The sequence below is a fragment of the Haemorhous mexicanus genome, chromosome 2 (assembly GCF_027477595.1).
Source record: "Haemorhous mexicanus isolate bHaeMex1 chromosome 2, bHaeMex1.pri, whole genome shotgun sequence".
Lineage (NCBI taxonomy): Eukaryota > Metazoa > Chordata > Aves > Passeriformes > Fringillidae > Haemorhous > Haemorhous mexicanus.
This window is the reverse complement of record NC_082342.1, coordinates 15,583,084-15,606,015: the sequence shown is the minus strand read 5'-3', so window position 1 is coordinate 15,606,015 and position 22,932 is coordinate 15,583,084. Positions and strand designations below refer to the sequence as shown.

Sequence of the window (22,932 nt, the reverse complement as noted above, 5' to 3'; positions counted from 1 at the left end):
TCACTCTCTGGGAGAGATGTAACCAGAAAAGCCATCTGCACTTAGGTGTCACTGGGAATAAACCACAGGCTGACCCAAGTTTCTGCTGCCCACCAGAGATAGAGCCTAACAGCAGCAGGATCTATAGGAACTATTTCTGCTGCTTCCACGTAGTCTGAAATTTCACGTTAGGAGATTTCCTATCCTTTCTGAGACGGACTATTTTCCTATTAGCTAGCCATGCACCACCTGGGAAATACAGTTGGCTCTCCACCTCTAAGCAGCAGGTCCACCGTGATCCTCCAGGCTTGGCTACTGTGACATCAAGCTGGCCATCAGGTTGTCCTGCTGTGGTGACAGGAGGGGATACAATATATGCTTGTTCCTTGGTCAATCCATAAGCATAACAGCTTCAAATAAGCTATTGTGGGCTATGAGGTGAGTTTTGGTCCATAATAGTAATAGTAACAACAACAACATTGCATATACAGCTACACCTGTACATAGGCAATAGTGGAGGCAGTAAAAAAAATATTGTTTCCTTTGTTATCATTATGTACATGTTGCTATTAAATGGATTAGTCTTATTACAATCTTTTTGCAACAACATGAGCAAAGTGTATTTACTGAGATATTTATCAAACCACATTTTTCACATCCGTAGATGTTTTCATCTTGAATCTCCCAGTATGCTGCAGTTCTGAAGTAACTCTGACTCAGAGGAGCTGGTGTGCTACAGAGAGCAAACCTGTTGCAGAGAAGCAAAAGCTGGAGCCTGCAAACGTTTAGCAGAATTCATGAACCTGTTTGACACATGGTATAAAAGGACATAGCTTTCAGCTGATTTTAATAAGCACATCCAGGAGAGGGGGACAGGATTGATGCTGTCTGGGAAAAGGGAGCCAGTACTTCATTTTTTGGGGTGAAAATTCTTGGCCATGGTTACATATCTAAAAAAAAAAAAGAGTTTATAAAACACATGATGCAGAAGGAAAACCTCTCCTCTGAGGGAGATCACTTGGTTGAGCTGTTTCCTGTAAACGCAGGGGAGAAGGTGGGAGGTTTGTAGTGGTTCCTGGGATGTTTTCTTTGATCCCTGATGCCTGTGGGAGTTCCCCAGCTGGCTGGCCCAGGGGAGGTCTTAGCCTGGCTGGTGAAGCCAACTCAGTTTGGTCCTAATTCATCCACTGAAGAGCTGACAAAATGCTATCAGAGGTTTACAGTGCTGCAAACAAACATGCAGAGCCAGTGAACCCCTGCCCAGATATCCAGGCATGTGTATGCAGACAAAGACAACATAGACAATGCGCACGTCCCCCACCAACTTACACAATAGCATTGCATCTGAAATAAAAGGGAGCTTCATACTGTGAGAAACACCTTCACTTTTAAAATGTTAAAAGGTTTTGTAAACCTTAACAAAAAATACAATAAAGGACTGAATAAGGAAAAATTACAGCTCTGGGAGCCCCCATGACTATCAGCCATGTGCTCCTCTACAAAATGGATGCTCTGCCTTCCCAAAGTTTTGTCAGTCAACCCCTTCTCTGCTGTCCATTGGTGGAGATTACCTTCTTATATCTTGAGCAGTCAGCTGTTGTTACACTGCCCCTCTTGGTAATAAGCCAGCCTTCTCTAAATGCCCTGACTACTGAGGCTATTACAAGGGGGAGGGGAAAGAGGACTATGGGGGGACATTACAATAGCATCACTATACATTTTAACATCTACATAATATCTGTCTTGTATCTGTGAGAGCCAACTAATTCATTACATGTCTATAACAACACCCAAAGTAAAGAAAGCAAAATTCATCCCATAGCCCTTCTTAGAAGGTATTTACGTTATTACCCATTCAAGCATTAAATTGAATTTATCCTTTGCCCCAAGGCTGTGTTTGGCCATCCCACTGCTGTGCCATGAAGACACAAATGACCTGTTGGGACACCAAACATGATGTGCTCGCCCTACTCCCATATACCCTTTTCCTACACACCCCATCCTGCATGGAGTTGAAAGGTAAGGTTTGCAGCCAGCTCAGTGTCCCTGATTTACCCCAACCCCTGAGAATCTCCAGGCTGACAGCTGTGGGACAGGCATGGATGACTTCAGAGACAAGCACGTGTCCCAAAGCCTGTGGAGGGGATTTTTTGTGGTATTCACAGACTGTTTCATGTGTCAATACGAGAGGAGCGTAGCTACCAGCTGAGAAACTGCAGGAAATAAGCCAAGGCTGAATGAACAAAATGGAGAATAAAGAGAAGAGCAGAGGACACATATATCTTAAAAGCATTACGGATGTATGTATTTACGTAGTCTGGGGAGCCTGGAAATATATAAGAGCTCATGACTGCAAAGGAATGAATTCAAGGACTAGTCTATGGGGAGTATTTTTTTTTCCCTGTGACTTCAAACTTCTCTCTGCGCTTGCAGAGTTTTAGTCAGCTGGCATGCAACAGAGGTACGACTTCCCCAAGGAAACTCTTCCTTGGCTTAGCTGGAAAGGCTGCTGGGAGAGCCAGGGGAAAAAGGCTGCAAGCAGAGACGAAACCTTCTCCTCCTCCAGCCACAGAGCAGGTATGTGGAGATGTGTGTGAGCCCGGGAGCCTGCTGGAAAGTTGCACTTTCAGCTGTGGGAGAGATGAGGGCTCTGGTGACTTTGAGCTGCAGCCTTTGAAACTAACACAGATGAGGAAGGTACTGTATAAATAAAATGTTCTGTGTTTATGAATAGGCTGAGGAACTGGCTAAGTACTCTATGTAGATGGCTCTGTCCACCCAGTTTTATATTTAATCCATCAGGGACTTGCACTGTGTGAGTTAGATCATTTATATTAAGGAGGCACCGGTTAGTTTATAACAATACATTTGCCATACACAGTATTTGTTATTATTCTTCATGTTTGCAGGAACAGAAAATGGGGAGATTATTGTTTTTTTTTTCTTTCTTCACAGGACTTCAGTCTATTTATGGTACTACTGCATTATAGCCTTCTGAACTAGGAGTGCTGCAGAGATCAGCACTGTACACTAATTAAATGCCACTCAACCACTCTCCAACGCTGAATCCTAATATAGCCTTGGGCAAATCACACAGTCCCTGGGTGAAATAGGCAAAATGCTGTTTGGCTGGTCTGCTCTTCTTCCTGTCAGTGCTGTCACTGAGCTCTCCCAGTTGGAGCACAAGGTGTGAGATGGCAGGGTTATTTTCCTGCCCTTAAGACCCTGACATCTTGAATGTCACCTTTGGGTGAACAATGATTTACTGAGATGGTTTTGCTGGATCTGGACTGCTATCATGAGAATGAATGTTTAGGCAATATTTGGAAGTAGTAAAATTTTAGAAAATCATCGTTTACATTAAAATGACAGTAAATATTCTAGGGCTAAGCCCAGTTGTAATTTGGATTAAAGTATTTTTGATAAAAGACAAATATGCTTCCCTTAAATAGAAACAATAATTTGGCTTTGCACAACACTGATAATTTGGGTTTTTTACTAAGATGTATTAATTTATACTTTAAAATAAACACATTGCTCTAAAATGCTGAAATCCTCTAGTTTTCAGGAACAAAAATTTGCAACCTGTCATTTCTTTTTTAAGCAGATGGTTATATCTATCTTAGTGACTGTATCAGTGCTTGGCCTTTTACTAATACAATTATGGGTGGATTCAAGCATGGATATCAGTATTATGTAAAACAAATCTATCAGAAATAATTTCCTCACCTCATTTTGTTTCCTACTGGATTTTATAAAATCAGTACACCTTTTCCCAAATAGTGACCTCACTGTCTTTAAAAAATAATATTGCTGAATTAAAAGTGTATTTTATAAACTGGTGAGAAAATATCCTGGTTTAGTTCCTGAATTTGAATTTTGTTCAAATTCAAAGAGAGTATTTCATGCTTAGATAGTTTAGTCTGCAAATGCCAGTACATGTAACTTTTTTCTGGTTAAAAATTTTCATTTTCCCATCTCCCTCTGTCCCTTAGCCCATCACTCATAAATTCTCCAGGCTTGTGGGTTTCATTCAGTTCTTGTTCATTTACATTTTCTTTTCTGAAGAGAGTAGGAGGAAAAAGAGCGAATAAAATAGGGAACCTGGCTAAAACCTCAATAATTAGAAATGTTAATTTTTGGTGGGGAAATGCTGTTGGCTGGACATCTGATGAAGATGCACATGGAGAGAGGGCAGAAATAGAAGGAAGGAAGGCAACAGCTTCAAAAGCCAGAAGAAAAGTCTTCTTGGCTTTACAGGAGATAGAGGAGTCTCTATTTTGATCTGTGAACTTGACACCAGGAAGACTAGGGGCTGCATCTGCCTGTGAGATGCCAAGCACAGTGTAGATTGCAGGAACAAAATAAACCAGGAGAATCAGCTTCTGGAGATTCTGGAGTTGTAGAGTGTCAGGAGCTGGAGCTGTGCCTCCTTCTCAAAGTCTGTGGCTCAGAATAGCATTGAGTATTCTTTTTAATAGGGTTAATATTAATGTTGTCTCCGTCTCCCCTGTGGGATGAATGACCAGGGAGCTATTCCAGCCAAAAAGGAGAAAGACTTGTCCCACTCCTGCGTTTACAGTTCAGGCCTACTTTCTAAGGCAGGAACTTGTTTTAGTTACTTCTCTAGAGAGTTTGATTCATAGAGCTTGACACAGGACTCAGATAAAAGCAGTGCCTTAGAAAGCAGCAGCATTATGAATGGACAGACTCCAAAAGGGCTGGAGACTCAAGACACAAAATCGTCAAGACATTTTCTTGTTTATCTGAAACCCTTGGGAACCTGCAGCAGTTCACAGACTGACTGGTAAGAGCCAGCAGCTAGGATTTGCTTTTCCTTCTTGCTCTGGGCCATGGTGGGGAAAGGGTTTGGAGGAGAGGTCTGATAAGGTGTTCCTCACTTTGGGTGACAGAGGATGAAATTCAACTGACATTGACAGAAACTGAGTAGGAAGTCACTGCTGAGACACCACTGGAAAATAAGGATTTCACAGGGTTTGCAGGTGCAAACCCTTTGTGGTAGGTTTCAGTGCTGGCCAAAGGCCAGTGCACTCACTAGAATATACTTACTCATTTCCTGCTGTGAGATAGGATTAGGAGGAAGGCAAGGTAGGCTCAAAAGTTAAAAGGATATAAATAAAACTTTATTAACAGTAACTTAAAAAAAAAAAAGGATAATAAGAATCAGAATAAAACTTTTAGAACATCTTTCCTCCCCCTACAACCTTTTCTTTCTCACTCACAACATACAGAGATAATTCAGTCAGTTTATCACTTCTAGAATAGCTTTTCTTCAGTTTACTTAGGGAGAGGAGTCCCTCTAGTAAATTTATGGAGACTTTTCTACAAGAAAACAGTTCTCTCGTGGCCTTTAATTTTCACTAATAGCAGCTGCCCAGAGACATTAAATCTGCAATTGTGAAGTCCCTCCCATTTTACACAGCTTTCCCCACAGCTGTGTTTATGGGCCATGTCAAGTTATGGGATACTATTTTAAGGATGAGCTGTTCAAAAGCAAAGGTTCTCTTTATTTATTTCCGAGATCATCTTAATCTCTGAGAATAGAGGTCTTTTTCTTCTCTCCCTGGGAGCACAGGGTCTTCATCACTTTTCTCTCTGTTCACACTTTTTATTAAATTCACAGCTCTTTCAACATTTGCCTGCTTTAACACAGGTTTGAACAATCCATGCCCCCATGATTCTTCAATGCATTATAGGGGAAAAATGTTGATTGGTCAATTAAATTTTTCTCTATAACTTTATATGAGGATTTCAGTCCTAAGAGTAAGGCATCTCCTCATCCCTCCCATCTAGGACTTGACTTCTTCACTGACCTCGGTGTCTTTATGTTGCTTCTCTACATGGCTGCACTTTGTCCTTTACTCTCACTCGAGGGAGGATACAAGCACTGAAAGAGTTAGTATCTTGCCCAGGGCCTGCAGAGGGCCAGGAGGCCCTTGCCGGGCTCAGCAGCTTGCGGGGGAAGCTGGGTGGGCTGGGCTGGGCTGGGGTGGTGTCCGTCCGGGATCTGAGCGGCCGGGCCAGAGCTCAGCAGCCAGCCCCAGAGCTCAGCGGCCAGGCCAGAGCTCAGCGGCCAGCCCCTGGGGCGGGGGGCCGATGGCTTCTCCTCCCCTGCCTGGTGGTTGTGGGCGAACCCCAATGGTGGCAGAATCTTGGCGGCACTGCCCCGGTCCCGTCTGCTCCTGGGGCGCGGCAGAGCCCGGCTCGGCGGCGGGCAGGGCTCAGCAGCAGCAGCAGCAGCAGCAGCAGCAGCAGCAGCAGCAGCAGCAGCAGCAGCAGCAGCAGCAGCAGCAGCAGCAGCAGCAGCAGCAGCAGCAGCAGCAGCAGCAGCCCGGTGTCAGCCCGGTGTCAGCACCGCGGCACAGCCCGGCCTCGGCCCCGCGGCCTCCCCGGCCCTGCCCTGCCCGCCAGCCCGTGGGCCCCGCGGCACAGCCCGGCCGGGCAGAGCCGGCCCAGCCGAGACAGGGGGGCCGGGCGGCTGAGTTATGTTATAGATGGATAATGAGATGATTTGCTCTCACAATTAAGGGGATAACTATTCTGTGACTATTGAGAAAAGCTTTAGTGATGTATAGTTATGTTATTGTAGTTTAGATGTTCTCTGTTCTCCCCACAGTTCCCTTTCCCCCCTGTATTGGTGCCATCAGACAGCCGGGGTTGTCTAGGACAGGTACAACGAAGGCTGCGCGTGTGTCCCTTGCATGGGGCAGTGGGGAATGGAAAAGCTCAGGGGGTGCTTAGGGGGTGCAGCATGGCAACACCTGACCTCCAATCCAGTTACAAGAAAGCAATTTCCACCAATTGATGGCAAAGAAGAGCTGACTGACAGAGTTTGGGAGGGCTGGGCTGGCTGATGCAACCCCCAGGGGGATAAAAGACTGAGCATCCATCTTGAAGATGAACTGGCCATGTGGTCTCCACAAGGGGCGGTTCCCAGTGCTGCAGCTTTTTCCTTATGTAATCCTTTGCTGTATTTTTGTTAAGGTTTAATAAACCTTTTTTACATTTTCAAAGTGAGCAGTTGTTTCTCACAGTTACCTGCTCTCAGGCTGGAAAAGGCAAGGCTGAATTCCCGGGATTTTTCATTTTTAACATGGGAGTTCACAGAGGTGTATCAGCTTTCTCAGTGTTTTAACAGATTGTCAATTCCCAAAGCTAATTACTGATTGGGGTTTTTTTGTGAGACACAGAGGAAACTGCTAGCAGGTTCTCTTAGAACATCACTTCTGTGATGCAAAACCAGCATTCCCTTTGGCATTGTTGGGATGGGATAGCCCTTGCTGTTTTGTGGGCAAAAAGCGCTTGATTCTCCAGTCTGTGTGTTGGAGATGATAATGACTGGGGCTTTGAGCAACGTGGTCTAATGGAATGTGTTGCTGCTCATGGCAGGGGGGTTGGATTATCTACAAGGTCCCTTTCAAATTGGGCCATTGTCTGATTCTATGACCCAGTCTCTGATGCAGGTGACACTTGCCCTGCAGATGTGTCTTACCAAGCCCTTACCATGCTAAAGTTTCAACACCACTTTAAAGTGTAAGCTGCTGGGTAGCCCAAAGCCAAAAATATTGAAAATTTGGGAAATCAGCCAAATACTTTGGAGTCTTTGAAACTCTTTGCTGCCAGATCCCCTTTGGGAAAGGACAAAGATGGCAAGGACAGCACTGATCTTTCCCACTGCAGCTGGTGTTGTCTGAGTGTGGTTTTATTGAGGCAAAGCCCTCTGCAGTAGAATCAGTGCATGCCCTTCCCTCCTGCTTTGGCATTTGTTTCTGTCCAGGCTCTTCTTTACAGTTCAGCTGGCACAGCTACCTGGTTACTCAGTAAAACGGCTTGAGGAGCAGAGCTGGCTTTTTGAAAAGCACAAAATCTCTGCTATTTTTATCCCTGTAAATCCAAACTTCCTAAAGCGCTTTGAACATCCAGGTGTAGAAAAATTGGGTGTTGCCATCATCCAGCACTTGGCCACTTGCTGCTCTTAATTAGAAATATTTTTAGTTAAAATCAGATCAAAATATCCTACTAAAAAAAAAAAGTTCTTCTTCTCCTTGGAGACCTCAAATATTTGAGGTTTGCCTTGCAAGGCGTCTGTGCTTTTCGAATGCTATTGCACACTGCTTACAAGGCAAGCTCTAAACCCAGAGCATCCAAAAAGCATTTAAATCTCTGAATAGTACAGTGGTCCCCAGTTTCAACATCAGTTTCCTGCTTACCCCACGGGGATTGCAGATAGAGAGCTTGACTCCAGGGAGCGTGCCAAAGGGATGAAGTGAAAAACAGCACTGCAAAGTGAAGCTCAAGACATGAAATGCTTGGGGGAAGGTGATCAAAACTAATGTGATGAGAGCCCAGTCAAGGGAAATTTTTCTGAGATTGTGATAATCTCACTGGTGGAGAGTTCTCCTGAGAGCTTAATGAGTATTTTTCTATCCATTGCACCTAATCATGCCCTCCTCTGTCGCCTTGTCATAGTATTTTTATTGCTAGACATGGCACCTGGTCCAGTGAAAGGTGTCCCTGCCCATGGCAGGGGGGCTGGAACTAGATGAACTTTAAGATTCTTTCCAATCCAAACCGTTCTGTGATTCCATAAATCTGTGATTTATACCTCTCATTTCAGGGTGCATTACCAAGCAAACTAAGAGCCCAGCTCTTTGGTGTAATATTTCAGCCGTGGGAAAACTGTGTTGTGGCAGTTCAGGCTTGTGTCTCTGGGACAAAACAGCAGGGAAATCTATGTAGAGATGGGTTTTCCTGAAGCAGGATTAATTAGCAAAAGGAAATGAGGAAACCAGCTGCTCCAGCTCTAGAGGGCAGCACAAAATAATAAATAAAAAGCTGAACTTGGGCAATTTTGAAATCATCTTCTGTATGACAAAAGCACCCCTTTGTAGTGGGAATTCTTCCCACTGGATCCAGTATATTCAGCACTGTCTAGTTACAGCCAAAAATTCAGCAGCTCATATGAAAATGCCTTTACGGAGGCCTTTAGCCCTAATTCCTGCCTCATGCCATGAAAATCCATCAAGGGTGTTGTAGCCAACAATGGACCCCCCTCCTGCCAGCAGACTGCAATCACACTCTCATTAGTAGCATGACTGCAAAAAAGAAAAGTTATTTCTTCCAGAGCAGGTTTCCAGATTTTGGGGTTTATAGTTATCAGCCATGAAATTTAAACATTTAATCTGCAAGCACTGTTTCCTTAAAGATGCAGAGAGGGATTTAGTAGTGCAGGAGCCTACAACCCTCCAGGAATGTAACTTGCAGACACACCCAAAATAAACACACTGTCATGCCCCACGCACACAGCCAAACAATGGCATCGCCAATAAGTTGCTTTTTCTCCAGAGAAAACCCACAGCCTGATCCTGACAGTTCCTCTGGCAAAAATCCCCCTGTCTCTCAATGCCTGCCCCAAGGAAGGGCTGCAGGATGTCACACAGTAGCTGACTCCGTCCGGAGCACAGCGGTGGCTAGGACCCAGCAAGAGCCCGGGGAGGAGTGGAGAGGAAGACAAGCAACATAATTTAAAGCAGACACTGTCCCAAATAAGGTTATTTCCCTGAAAATGCCTTCATTCTGAAGTTATGAGTGAACCTGTAGGTGTCCTGAATGGGTGAACATGAACCTGAAGAATAATTGCATCGATACCAGGACTGAATCGATTTTGAAGAGCTGGACATGCTTTTTAAAGAGATGATAAGCAGTGTTTGGGGATGCAAGAAACCCTTGAAACAAGGTAAATGTGAAATAGTCACTCTTTTTACCCCTGAAGGCTCTAACTTAACAGGAAAGAGTCTTGTGTGGAAAAGGATCAAACCCTGGGGAGTGTGGTTTTTTTTCTGTGTGTTCTCTTGCATTTAACTTTTCTTGGCACAAGAGAGCATCTCCGTTAATTGTCTAAGCAATAACAAAAATTACGTTTGGGGGAAATCTGGAAAGTGCTGCTTTTATTAGCTGCAAACAACATCTGTGAAGTAGTTTCAGGATTAGTATTGTGATAGAGATGGAGGCAAACGTTGTTCTGAAGTAGAAACTGGGAATAAATGGTTATTATTCTATAGTTTGAAATTTGTATTGAGGCAAATTACTGGTCTTCTCTGCCTTCTCTGCCTTTCCTACTTTTAAATGGGCATGCTGACATGGTTAGGGTATGCTTTTTCTAGAATTATTTCACTGACTTATTAATATTCCTTGGAGATGATATTGACTTAAACCACCTGTATTTTTTAGCTAGGGTTGACACTGTGTGATTTTGAAATACTGTGATGGAAAGCTGTGGATTTAAATAGGTTTCAGAGCTCAATCCTCTGAGTTATGCTGGGGTTTCTATCACAGCTTCCTGTGGGAGCAAACTGGCACTAGTTGTGAAGCTACTTCAACTCTGGGAAAGCCTCAAAGCAACAAAAGCTCCTTTAAGTTGAGTTGTTGCTGCTGCTGCTCCCAAACTGTTTTTGTAAGCTGTGGATGGAGAGGTCAATGTCAACAGGAAGGGTTTAGTGTTGGTAGATGTCCTCTGGCACACCAAGGGAATGGGGGTCCTGTAACCCTGGGCTTGGCACTGGAGAGCATGGGGAGATGCTGAGACATGCCCAGAGGGTAGAAAAGAGGGGGATGCACTGATGTGTCACGCTAGAGGTTGCTAAGAAGGATCTAAAGGTTGTTCAGAGAAGAGCTATGCAGGAAAAACTCCTCCACTGGACAGCTGAACTGAAAACTATCCTAGGAAGGGAATCTCCTGGAGCAAGGAGGTTGGGCTGTACTATGACAGGTCAAGAGGAAGTAGCTTCAGGTTGTGCCAGGGGAGGGTCAGTTTGGATATTAGGAAAAGTTTCTTCACCACAGTGGTTGCTAAGCACTGGCACAGGCTGCCCAGAGCAGTGGTGGAAACCCCTTTCCTGTAGGGATTTAACTGATGTGTGGATGTGGCACTTGGGAACATGGGACAGTGGTGGCCTTGGCAGTGCTGGGAGAACAGTTGGAGTTGATGGTCTTAGAGGGCTTTTCCAATCTAAATGGTTCAGTGAGGACAGAGTCTGTGTTGCCTCATGCTGGAAGAGGCCACCACATCCTTGGTGAGCTCCAATATGTGACAGCCACCTTAGAAACACCTCGAGGGACAGCTTCCTTGCTTATTACAGATTTGCCTTACACAGCAAACCATTACATCATTTTTTTTTTTTTGGTGTTCAAATACATCAATTTCCCAGTTGCTTTATAAACCTAAAATTTAGGAAGTTACAAAGTGTGTTAAGACTCTGGATTGTGTTAGGTTTATTGTTTAAGAGGCAAAGAGACCTTGTTTTGCACTGACAGTGTGACAAGGGAAGACATTGCGGAGCACATGGGCCACATACTGTTCCTCAGGGTGGTGCCCTGTTGTGGCTAATATCTTCAGCTTAATTCATTTTGTCTGTACAGAAAGGATTTCCCTTTGAGGGCTTGGAAAAAAGCCTTGTAATCATTGTTCATCTTCTATCGCCACCTCAGCAAACTAATACTCAAATGATAAAAATAGATTTCTCCTCCTTAAAGGAGGTTCCAGCTGCTCTAAGCATGGGCAATGAAGAACAGAGTGGGACAACAGAAATATTATAGATGGTGATATTGGCAATTCCTCCTTCCATCAGATTAATTCAGCATATTTTGCAAACATTGATTTAATGGTAAAGAATTAACATCCTTGTTTTGGTTTTAACAGCGAGGAACACACTTCTGATCCTATTACTGAGACCCATTCTTTCACCTTGGGGTCACAGGTCATCATCACTGGGGTTTTCTTGTGAAATGGAAGAAATACACAAACTGTACACAGAGTAGCTGAGGTCTAATCCTTCCCAGTTTCTCTATTCCTAGTACACAGCTCTGTTCTCTGGTTTGGGAGGGTAGAAATGGGCAGATTCCCATCAGGAACTTGTTGGCATTGCTGTTCAGTGACTGTCAGTGCTGTAAGGGGCTATCAGCTGCATCCATCAAAGTGACTAAGCAGAGGGATCTCCTTCAGCTGAGAATGATCCGATCTCTTTCATTTCCAGCTATTCAATGCTCTGTGGGTGGAAGCCACTGAGCAGCCCTACATGTTGCCAGCGGCTTCTGCATGGGATTGGGGTTAGCATTTGGAGCTGTTTGAAGCAGGAATGCTTGCCTTTGGCTTTGGTTCTGTTTTTCCCTATTGTCCAGTGACAGGCCTCCCAGAGGTGTTTGCTGCTTTTGCAGTTCTGTGCTCTTTCATGGAGTGCTTTCCAAACAGTTAAACTCTTATGAATTCTATTTCACACAAATCCATTATATTTTATACCTGTCTCTTTGTAAGGCTGAAAATCTGTCCTTGTCCATGGCAGGGGGATTGCACCAGATGGCTTTTAAAGGTCCCTCCCAACCCAAGCCTGAGAGAGTTCAAGAAGCATTTGTATAACACTCTGGGGCATAGGGTGTGACTCTTGGAAATGGTGCTGTACAAGACCAGGGATTGGACCCAGTTATTTTTGTGGGTTCCTTCCAGTTTTACATATTTTGTGATTCTGTGGAACATATGGTTCTGTGATCTCCTATCAAATGTATTTATAAGCCTGTCAATACCTGGAGTGTGTAAAATGAAAAATCTCAGTCCACTCTTGTTCTGATTTGAAAGCAAAACCAGTGAGAGACTCCAATTCAGAAATACAATTTATTTGGAAAAGGAAAAAAAAAAACCCAACAAAATACATGCAGTAATACAAAAGAAAAACCACTGACAGAGTCAGAATACAACCTGACACCCTGCTAGTTAGGGTGGTGGTGGCAGTCCAGATGAAATGGTCTTCTTGAAGTGGTGATCCTGTTGACAAGATCTGGTAGTTCTTGTCCTCTGGCAAGCAGTGGCTAAGGGCAGCTTGTTCTGTCCCAAACCCCAGAGTATATCCGGGTGGGGATGCTTAGCTCCTCCCCACTGGGCAGAGCATCTCCCAGTGGGCTGATATCATTCTCTGAGTCTTGGGGTGGGTCCATTAAACAGAAATGGCTCCTGGAGGGAGTTATCTCTGAGTCATGGGCAAGGCATTGATTGGCCCATTAACAGGAGAGAAGGAAAAACGGTGCCCCTCCTGGTTTCAACAGCTCTTGAGGATGGGAAGAGAATACATCTTCATATTGTAACCTAGGACAATCCTTAAGCTGTTGGCATTAACTCAACGAGAATACACATATAGAAGCTCTTTGACACTCTGGGATAAGAGGAGTAGAAAGTGTTGTTGGTGGAAAAGACAACTGTTCCCACTTCTGGGTGTTACTGAGTGGCATGTATTGGCTTTGCTCAGGACATGGCACCCAAAACTTGCACCCAGTTGAAAGCACTGGTGCTGTGTCTATGGGGTGTGTGAAGACAACTCTGTCCTCAGTGGTTTTCTTTCTCCATGATGCCAGACACCCTGCCCAGCTTGAACATCTGGACTTTACTGAGTGTCCTGGATATCATTTAGGCAGCAGTTGAAATCGCACTGGGGAAAACCCATTAAATGCCTTGGACCTTCCTTTCAAGTCCTCAGAGATGCCTTAATTTATTGCACTGCTTGTGTCCTTCTCTATGTTGGATGATGACCTGGTGCCACCTTTTGCATGTGTTGACACTGTGTCCCGTATGAAATCTAACTGTAATTATTGTTATCCTCAGAGCCATGAAACTGTACATCATCTTCTTCCTGGCAGTGGTGAACAAAGAAACCTCTAACTACCAACTCCCCGAGGGGACATCCTGTGAAATGGTAAGGCTGTCTCTCTACTTAGGTCCCTTGAGATCCTGAGTGAGGTTGGGATTCCCTTGTTACAGGCACTGCACAAGCAGCTGCAGTCTCTGAGAGAGGAAACCCCCAGGACCAGGCTTCCTGAGATGGCAGAGGTGGGATTTGCAGGTTTAGGGGATGCTTAGCAGCCTGTCCTCAGGCTGTGTCCTTGTTGTAGTGACAGCACACAAAGGGGAGGGGAGGAAGGACAGGCAAAGAAGGGTCATTATCTCAGCTTTTTTCCTAAGGAGGAGCTGATTAAAAGAAATTTGACTTCATTTCCCTAAGATTGTACAGGGTTTCTGTGGCTAAGACAGAGAAAGAACTTAGACTTAAAATCGATTTCTTTGTATCAGTTGTTCTTTGAACTTTCATTAAAACATCTTCTGTGAAATACTTCTTTACCACTTCTTTTGTAATAACAAGCAGACAGACTTCCTCTGCCCTGACACAGCATTTCTGCCAGGGAAGTTGTACCTGACTTCTGCTGGAGTGAAGAGAAATGACAAAGAGAGCAAAGAGAAATGACTCTTGCTCCAGTACAAAATCTGCTCCTTGAATTTTTGCAAGCACCTGGTACAATATTATAAATGTTATTTGCAACTGAGCTTTCTCCCTTCCCTCTCTAAGTGCTTCTGACTGTACCAGGATGTTTAAAAATACTTTTTTTTCCCCCTTGAACACTGAAGCTGTTCAGCACAAATCCTCAAGAATTTCCAAAATAGGGAAAAATAATTTGCTAGCTGTACACATCTCCCTTGTGGGACTCATTCCATTCCTGCCCACCCTGCCATATTGTTGCACTTCCTGAATTCCATAGAAATGAAGACCTAGTGTATATTTAAAAAGATCTTGGGAAGGTGACTGGGTAGCTCAGCTCCTTGGCTGGAGAGGGAACACTGATGCAGCCACTGTAAGCAGGACAGCCTGGGTCCCATGTCACAGTCACATGAAGGCTGGACGAGCCACACAATAATCCCAGCAGTTTCATCCTATTTCTTGATGGGTCACAGACCAGGCTGATTGCTGAGAAGTAAACACATGCTTGCTTGCACTACTCCACTGTAACCTGCTTTCATCAAGCCAACAACACAACTACGCTGGGATGAAATGAGCTCTGACAGAAAACACACTGCAGTCTGGGACCAGGATGCTCATCTGACATAAATCAACAGCTCAGTCAGTGTTGCTAATGTTCATACTGATTGCCTTCCTTCACTGGCATTTGGTGTGGATTTAAACAAGCTCAAAGAAAGAAGGAGCTACTGGATTGGCTGGTTAGCTGTCATTGACAGTCCTGCATTGCATCACAGCCTCACTGTTTTATACGGTACTTTCCCTGTGGTGACACCTTTAGACTAGCAAAGGCTCAGAAATGGAAACTTTAATCTCAAATGTCACAGAAGAGGCATGAGTCAGAAACCTGTGCCACTTTCTGAGTCACCACTGGTGGTTCTGTTGCTGAAATAAACTCTCCTACAAGAGGTCTTAGGAAGTAAGCAGTCCCTACCAGACCCCTGATATGGGGGTGAAATGCACTGATTATACCAGTTTGTGAGACAATAAGGAACAGAACAAATGTCAGGACATTCTTCCTAACTCACATTATTTGCCAAGGATAGGCAAAGCTTCAACTGTATCATATTTACCTCCCAAAGAAAGATGATTTTGCTAATTCCTGTTAATTGACAAAGGAGGAAAATTCAAATAATTCATAGAAGGGAAGGGATTTTTGAAAATTCTATTTTACCTTGCTTTGAGGTGATGCAAGGACAGATGCATAACCAGATGTCATAGATCAGCTGATGTGTGGTACGTGGGCAAAATGCTAAGGTTTGATTGTGTAGCTAACCTCTACCTGAGCAGCTCTTCTAAGAATGGTCAGGGACACTGTACAAGTACAAGTCAGTGCCAAGTGGCTCCAGCCCAGATTCTTGGTTCAAATGTTCATGAATTGATAAAGGGGAACTCAAGGGCAGGCTTGAGTCCAGCTCCTTTTTGGAGGGCTCTTACTGAGATGGCTGACAACTTCCACTCAGTGCTGAGCAGTGAAGAACTGGAGTCAGAAACCAAATGATGCCCAGCTTTTGAACTGTTGGGTAATTTATTTTTGCCAGCATTTTAATGGGACCAAGTGGTCCTCACCCTCCAGTACTTCTTGACAATGAAACAAACTGAAGGAAGCACTGGCAGAGGTGATGAAGTCAGAAAATGAGATTGACTAAAGTCTCTTTTCCAGTCTCAGGCCACAAGCACATTGGACTAAGGGGTGAGAGGTGAGGAGATAAACCAGACAGATGCTGCTTGCTCCATCCCACAGAGACATGCTTCATTTTTTTTTTTTCCCTACTGCTGATGACAATGAAATTCATGCAGTTTGAGCCTTGGGGGAGGAAATATGGTGCAGAAGAGACAAGATAAGAAATTTAGTGAGGATCAAAATAGTCAGTGAAAAGGAAGGAGAGTTTAAAAAGAAAAATGAGAGGGGAAATGTTATAGGAACAAATGGCAGACAGTGTGAGGTGTAGGTTTTATTAGTCCCTTTTATCACTGGGAGGGTTCCATGGATGCAGATTAAAAACCAAATCATGCAAGATACATGGTGAACAGTCTCTGACTTCTCCCCCATCAACTTCAATGAAAAGCAGATTGTTGGCATTGGCAGGAGTTGCATCAGGACTTTGGTAAGATTCTAGCTGCCCAGGGGGAATGGAGGATGCTCAGCACTTGCTGGGATCTGGCTAAAAGTGTGAGAAGAAACCTGGCATCTGTCTTAGGATGCAAAGCAGTTTCTGCTTTTTCACTCTGGATTTTTGTATCCTCCTAGCTTCTTCCTCTTCCACAAATGAGTAAGAAGAGGTTTCCTGCCCTGCTATTTATGCCTAGGAAATAAAGCCAACTCTGGGCATAATTTAACTCAAAATGAGGAATTGTACAGTGACTTTGGAGGAAAGAAATATTTTCAGAGAGAAGTTAGAAATTTCCTTCTTTTTTTTTATTTCTAATTTTTTAGCTGAGAGAGATTTGAGTGAGTTGGAGGGAAAAGAGGAAGGGGTTTAAGTTTTAATAGGCAATTTACTTGGGATCATTGGGAAAAATGGGTCATGGGAGCAGCTTGTGTACATCTAGAGTTTTAATGAGCACTTGCACTTCTCTGGCACATTCTTGAACTAAGATGATGCAAAAGAGATTCACAAAATGCTGACTAGTGCCTCACTTCTGCTAAACAGATCTGCTGCTTCATTCACCTCAAAGTTCATATAAAACAGATGGGATTAATATCTTTGACTTTTAATATTTGCTTGATTTCTGAAAAGCTTTGTGTCATGGAATCTGGACCCTGCTTCTCCATAGAAGTTAAGATTCAACAGACTTACTTTCTTTCTTTCTTTCTTTCTTTCTTTCTTTCTTTCTTTCTTTCTTTCTTTCTTTCTTTCTTTCTTTTTCTTTCTTTCTTCCTTTCTCTTTCTTTCTTTCTTTCTCTTTCTTTCTTTCTTTCTTTCTTTCTTTCTTTCTTTCTCTCTCTCTTTCTTTCTTTTTCTTTCTTTCTTTCTTTCTTCTTTCTTTCTTTCTTTCTTTCTTTCTTTCTTTCTTTCTTTCTTTCTTTCTTTCTTTCTTTCTTTCTTTCTTTCTTTCTTTCCTTTTTTTCTTTTTTTCCTTTTTTCCTTTTTTTCCTTTTTTTCCTTCCCTTCTCCCTTCCTTTCCCTTCCCTTCTCCCTTCCCCTCCCTTCCCTTCTCCCTTCCCTTCTCCCTTCCCCTCCCTTCCCTTCTCCCTTCCCTTCTCCCATCCCTTCTCCCATCCCTTCTCCCTTCCCTTCTCCCATCCCTTCTCCCATCCCTTTTCCCTTCCCTTCCCTTCCCTTCCCTTCCCTTCCCTTCCCTTCCCTTCCCTTCCCTTCCCTTCCCTTCCCTTCCCTTCCCTTCCCTTCCCTTCCCTTCCCTTCCCTTCCCTTCCCTTCCCTTCCCTTCCCTTCCCTTCCCTTCCCTTCCCTTCCCTTCCCTTCCCTTCCCTTCCCTTCCCTTCCCTTCCCTTCCCTTCCCTTCCCTTCCCTTCCCTTCCCTTCCCTTCCCTTCCCTTCCCTTCCCTTCCCTTCCCTTCCCTTCCCTTCCCTTCCCTTCCCTTCCCTTCCCTTCCCTTCCCTTCCCTTCCCTTCCCTTCCCTTCCCTTCCCTTCCCTTCCCTTCCCTTCCCTTCCCTTCCCTTCCCTTCCCTTCCCTTCCCTTCCCTTCCCTTCCCTTCCCTTCCCTTCCCTTCCCTTCCCTTCCCTTCCCTTCCCTTCCCTTCCCTTCCCTTCCCTTCCCTTCCCTTCCCTTCCCTTCCCTTCCCTTCCCTTCCCTTCCCTTCCCTTCCCTTCCCTTCCCTTCCCTTCCCTTCCCTTCCCTTCCCTTCCCTTCCCTTCCCTTCCCTTCCCTTCCCTTCCCTTCCCTTCCCTTCCCTTCCCTTCCCTTCCCTTCCCTTCCCTTCCCTTCCCTTCCCTTCCCTTCCCTTCCCTTCCCTTCCCTTCCCTTCCCTTCCCTTCCCTTCCCTTCCCTTCCCAGATTTTTTCTCCAGTAAATTAAATGTTGCCTAAACCTTTCACATTCCATTTCCTCCTGCTGCTGTGTGCTCTTCCTAACAGCAAAACAGAACTTGATGGTTATGTAAGGATGGTTGTGGTCATGTTTCCAATGTTCCTTATGAACACACACATAAATTTTGCCGTTCTGCTGGGAATTGGCCTGAAAAGGCCTGACCCTAACTGCACATCCCATCTTTTTCCTTCTCGAAAACTGAATTTACATAATTTGTGTTTTCAGTGTTGTATCACTGTGTCTTGTGTGAGTGGCTTCATAGGGCCTGCTCCCCATGGAAGTAGAAGGGAGCTGTTGCCTTAGGAAAAGGATAGACATGGAAGATAAAAGTGGAATGAGTTCGGAGATTGGTGTCAGAAATGTCTCAGTTGTTGAATGACCCTATTTGATTAAAGCTGCCTTGCTTAACTAAGCCATGGCTAAGGGAGGGTGTATTTGAACATATGACTGTGAAGGAGAGACAGGGTTTGTGCTATAGGATCCTTATAGGTTTTGTACCTCCTTGCTCTGGAACCCATGTTGCCAACAGAGTGAAGCTCTTCCAAGCACTGCTCACTACTGCAAGTAGAGTCTGCAAAATCTAATACAGTGATGAAAGTGAGAAAATTAAACATCAGCACAAAAATGAGGAAAAGGTGCTTGATTGCAGAGAAACTCAGAACTGTTCAAATAAGTCCAGGAGAAAGGTACAAAAAGGAGAACTTTTAGTAGGTATCACATGCAAATTAAACTCTACTGTTTGAAGTCAGAAATCTCTTCAAAATGAAATGTTAGCTGCAATGGAGCTAATTGGGATTGTTGCTCTTGCTGTCTGAATGCTCAGAAAAAGTGATCAGTGTTTCAGAAGCAGCATCTGCCTGGATGCTGAGTGTTATTTTTCTTACATTTAATGCAAAGACATTTTTCATTTGTCATGTGACAACTCCTTTTCTCTTTTTCTGGCAGGCAAACTCTCAGGCATTCTGCCACAACAAAGACCTCCACCAAATCCCTCGTGAACTCTATCCAAATGTAAACAAAATAGATCTGTCGGGAAATCTGATTCAAAGCATTCCTGAAATGTCATCATCATTTTACACTTCCCTTCAGTGCCTGGATTTAAGCTCTAACCAGATAAGTTTCATCATGCCTGGAGTCTTCGCACACATGAAGAGTTTGCTGGAAATAAATTTAGCCAACAATCACTTATGTGAGCTTGCTCAAAATGGCACAGAGGGGATTGGACTCTTACCCAAGGTGGAAGTACTGGACTTGTCCCACAACAATCTGTACAATGGCATGGCTGAGTATTTCATTAAGGAAGCTCCAGCACTGCAGTATCTTTCCTTGGCAGACAACAGTATTATAATGATTTCACAGAAGATGTTTCAGGGATCTCCCAATCTTGTGGAGATAGATCTTCAGAGCAACATCATCATGGAAATAGAAGAAGGTGCTTTTGAGACTCTAGTGAAGCTGTCCAAACTCAATCTCTCAAAGAATTCAATTACTTGCATCTCTAATTTTAACCTCAAGCAGCTGGAGATACTTGACCTTAGCAGGAACAGCATTGAGACCTTCCACACTACAAAATCAGATGATGAATATAGCTTAAGGTGTTTGGATCTGAGTGAAAACAAGCTGTTTCATTTCCCAGTGTTCCCTCAGGTAAATAAGCTGGTAACTCTGAATTTATCAAAGAATTTAATCCAGCTCACTGCTGAATCCCCTCATAATAAAATGGACTATGTGAAAAATGAATGGCTAAATTCTTCTTTCCATCTTCTTGACCAGAAGCAAAGTAGAAACAAAAGTTCTCTTTATTTATCCCAGCTTGTATATTTAGACTTAAGTTATAATGAAATCAAATCCATTCCAGATGAGTTCTTTGAATCAATGTTGTCCCTTCACACCCTTAATCTCAGTAAAAACTGTCTTCAGGCATTTGCAGTAAGTTACGACAGTGCACTGATCTCTTTAACTGTCCTTGACTTGAGCTACAATGCTTTGCAGAACCTTCTCCTTGATGCTGGTGCATTGTCAAATTTGAAGGATCTCTATATTCAAAACAATTATCTTCAAACACTGCAGTTTGACATCTTCTCAAATCTTCCCAGCCTTAGACTGCTTAATCTACAAAGCAATAATATCAGCCTTTGCAGCATGTACTCAGGATTGGCTAAGCAAAGACTTGCTGGAGAGGAAAGTGGTTGTGTGTCATTTGTCAGTTCTCCCACTCTTCAGTACTTGTACCTAGCTGACAACATGCTGAACATCCTACCAGCATACAGCTTCTACAAGACTTCTCTGGTTGTCTTGGACCTCTCCATGAACCCTGGAATGAAAATAGAACTTAAAGCATTATCAGGTCTGGAAAAGTCTCTGGAATGTTTGTATTTATATGGTAATAGCCTGATAGATTTAAATATTGACTTGCCTTGTTTTAGTCTCCTTAAACATTTAAACCTCTCTGAAAATCAGCTGAACTGGCTGCCTAAGTGGAGTAGTGACTCTCCACTAGAAGTTCTGGACCTACGGAACAACAGGTTCAGTACATTACAGAACAGCAATATTTTAGCATTAGAAAATTCACTAAAAAACTTGTATCTCACCGGGAACCCACTCAACTGCTGTGGAAACATCTGGCTTTCATCCATGATCCAGAACAAAAATGTCCAGATCCCCAACGTGGAGCATTTAACGTGCCAGCACACTCAGAATTTCGGGTACCAGGATGAAATGCACATCAAGAACTTTAGACCAGAAGACTGTGAAAAAGAAGATTTGAAGAAAATCAACTTCCTTACTATATTAACATTTGTGTTGGTTTTATCTGTGATCATCATTGGTGTGGGTTCATTTTTTTGCTTCCGCAGGCAAAACTTTACCCATCAGTTTAAAGCATAGTAACACAAAATATCTTGAAAACTAAAGAAATCAGGTGCTACACTGACAGTGTGTAGAAATAAAGGGTAAAATTCTCATCTTTGATTTTCAGCTGTGGATTTTAAATGCTTTTGAAGCGCCCCTGAATTACACCACTGGTATGGGTTGCAGGGATTTGAAGGAGAATTTGAAGGAGATTTTGCAGATCCATAGTTTAACTCAAAGAGGAGAAAATCTCTTTAGCCCTTGTGTGCAATATATATTTAACTGAGTTTAATGTGAAGAAAGTCATCTCTGGGATGAAGTGTTTAAAAAAAAATCCTGGAGCATGAATTTCAACCAGCTGACATTGAACTGAAATGTTTATATTTCTGAGAAAAACTGTTGGAAAATCACTGCATGTGATTGCATTTCAATGCAGAAAAATAGCCTATCTACTTTTAAAGTCCACAGGAGGTTAGTCTGCAAAAAAGTGTTTTGAAGATACCAGTGTGAAATAATGCATAGGGAACAGAGTCCTGGGCCATTATTCAAATCTGTCTTTCTACTGTCTTTCCCCAAAAGTATATTATTGTCTAGAGGATGTGCTGCAAGAAAAGTTCTGTAGGTCCTCATTCTGTGATGTGTTTAACATGGCTAGCCTGTTGCATTGCTAGAAGTTGACACTGACAAATGTTATGTCCCATATTCTCTTAGAAAATTCACCGTTTTGGAGGGAACATGACAGTGAGTGGCAGCCTGACCTGCTAACAGGGTTCAGTGGCTTTGAAAAGGAACCATATCAGGTCTTCTGTTAATGCCAGGAACTGTCCATTCAGGCACATAGAAGTAAACCTGTCTAGGTAAATAACTCAGAGTCCAATTGCTGCTCCATTTCTGTTTCTTCCAGCTAGTGAATGTCAAAACTACCACACTACAAAAGAGTGTATAATTATATTTTTTAAGCAATTGTGTATGAAACTGGCTGGTCGTTTTCTAAGCAATTGTGTATGAAACTGGCTGGTCGTTTTCATTGTGGAATTTTGTACAATAAAAACAACTTTGAATTTTGTAAAAAGCACAAGGCTGTGGATATATTAAAGCACTAGCTTGGAATGCTCCACAGATGAAAAGAAATGTCTTCCTATTTTTCTATGGTATTTGGACTCCACCTTAGACCTTTACCTTCTGGTCCTGAAGCAGACACAGCTGCTTCATATAATAGAGTATAACCAATGGAGAATAAGGAGATGTACTGGAGATGTAGGCAAGAATCTGGGACAGGTTGCCCAGAAAAGTTGTGGCTGCCCCATCCCTGGACGTATTCAAGGCCAGATTGGATGAGGTTTGGAGCAATCTGGTTTAGCAGAAGGTGTCCCTGCCCAGGGCAGGGCATTGGAACAAGATGATCTTTAGGTCCCTTCCAAACCAAACCATTTTGTGATTTCTGTGATCCTGTGAATTTGAGCAAACCATCAGCAGCAATAGGGCCTGATCTAGCATTTATGGAAGCCAATGGCTCAAGCACTTAATCTTGTAGAAAGCTTGCACAAGCAGCAATCCCAGGGATTAGCTGGAAGCTCAAAAACAAGCCGAGCTGTGCGCTCAGATGCTGATTTGCCACAGACTGAGTTCGTGGCTTTTGTGTCAAGCATGGCAAAATATTTCTCCTACTGTGAGAGCCAGTGTTAGCTTGGCTGCTGTGACTGGAATCCGTTAATAACCTGATGACAGAGCCAAACTCATTTAATTAACAGTTTTAA

At 43.4% G+C, this 22,932-nt stretch overlaps 1 protein-coding gene across 2 annotated transcripts; it reads left to right on the top strand.

Annotated features, from left to right (window-relative positions):
* Window positions 1-2,204: 2,204 nt before the first annotated feature.
* LOC132341631 (transforming growth factor beta activator LRRC32-like) lies at window positions 2,205-22,247 on the top strand. 2 transcript variants are annotated; one of them, XM_059873446.1, is made up of 3 exons: window positions 2,205-2,556; window positions 13,646-13,736; window positions 19,271-22,247. In XM_059873446.1, the coding sequence occupies exons 2-3, from the start codon at window positions 13,650-13,652 to the stop codon at window positions 21,209-21,211; spliced, it is 2,028 nt and encodes a 675-aa protein (XP_059729429.1). In that variant the 5' UTR covers window positions 2,205-2,556; window positions 13,646-13,649; the 3' UTR covers window positions 21,212-22,247. The 2 variants fall into 2 exon arrangements, with proteins under 2 accessions (XP_059729429.1, XP_059729421.1); XM_059873438.1 differs by lacking the exon at window positions 2,205-2,556 and adding an exon at window positions 9,349-9,736.
* Window positions 22,248-22,932: the final 685 nt, after the last annotated feature.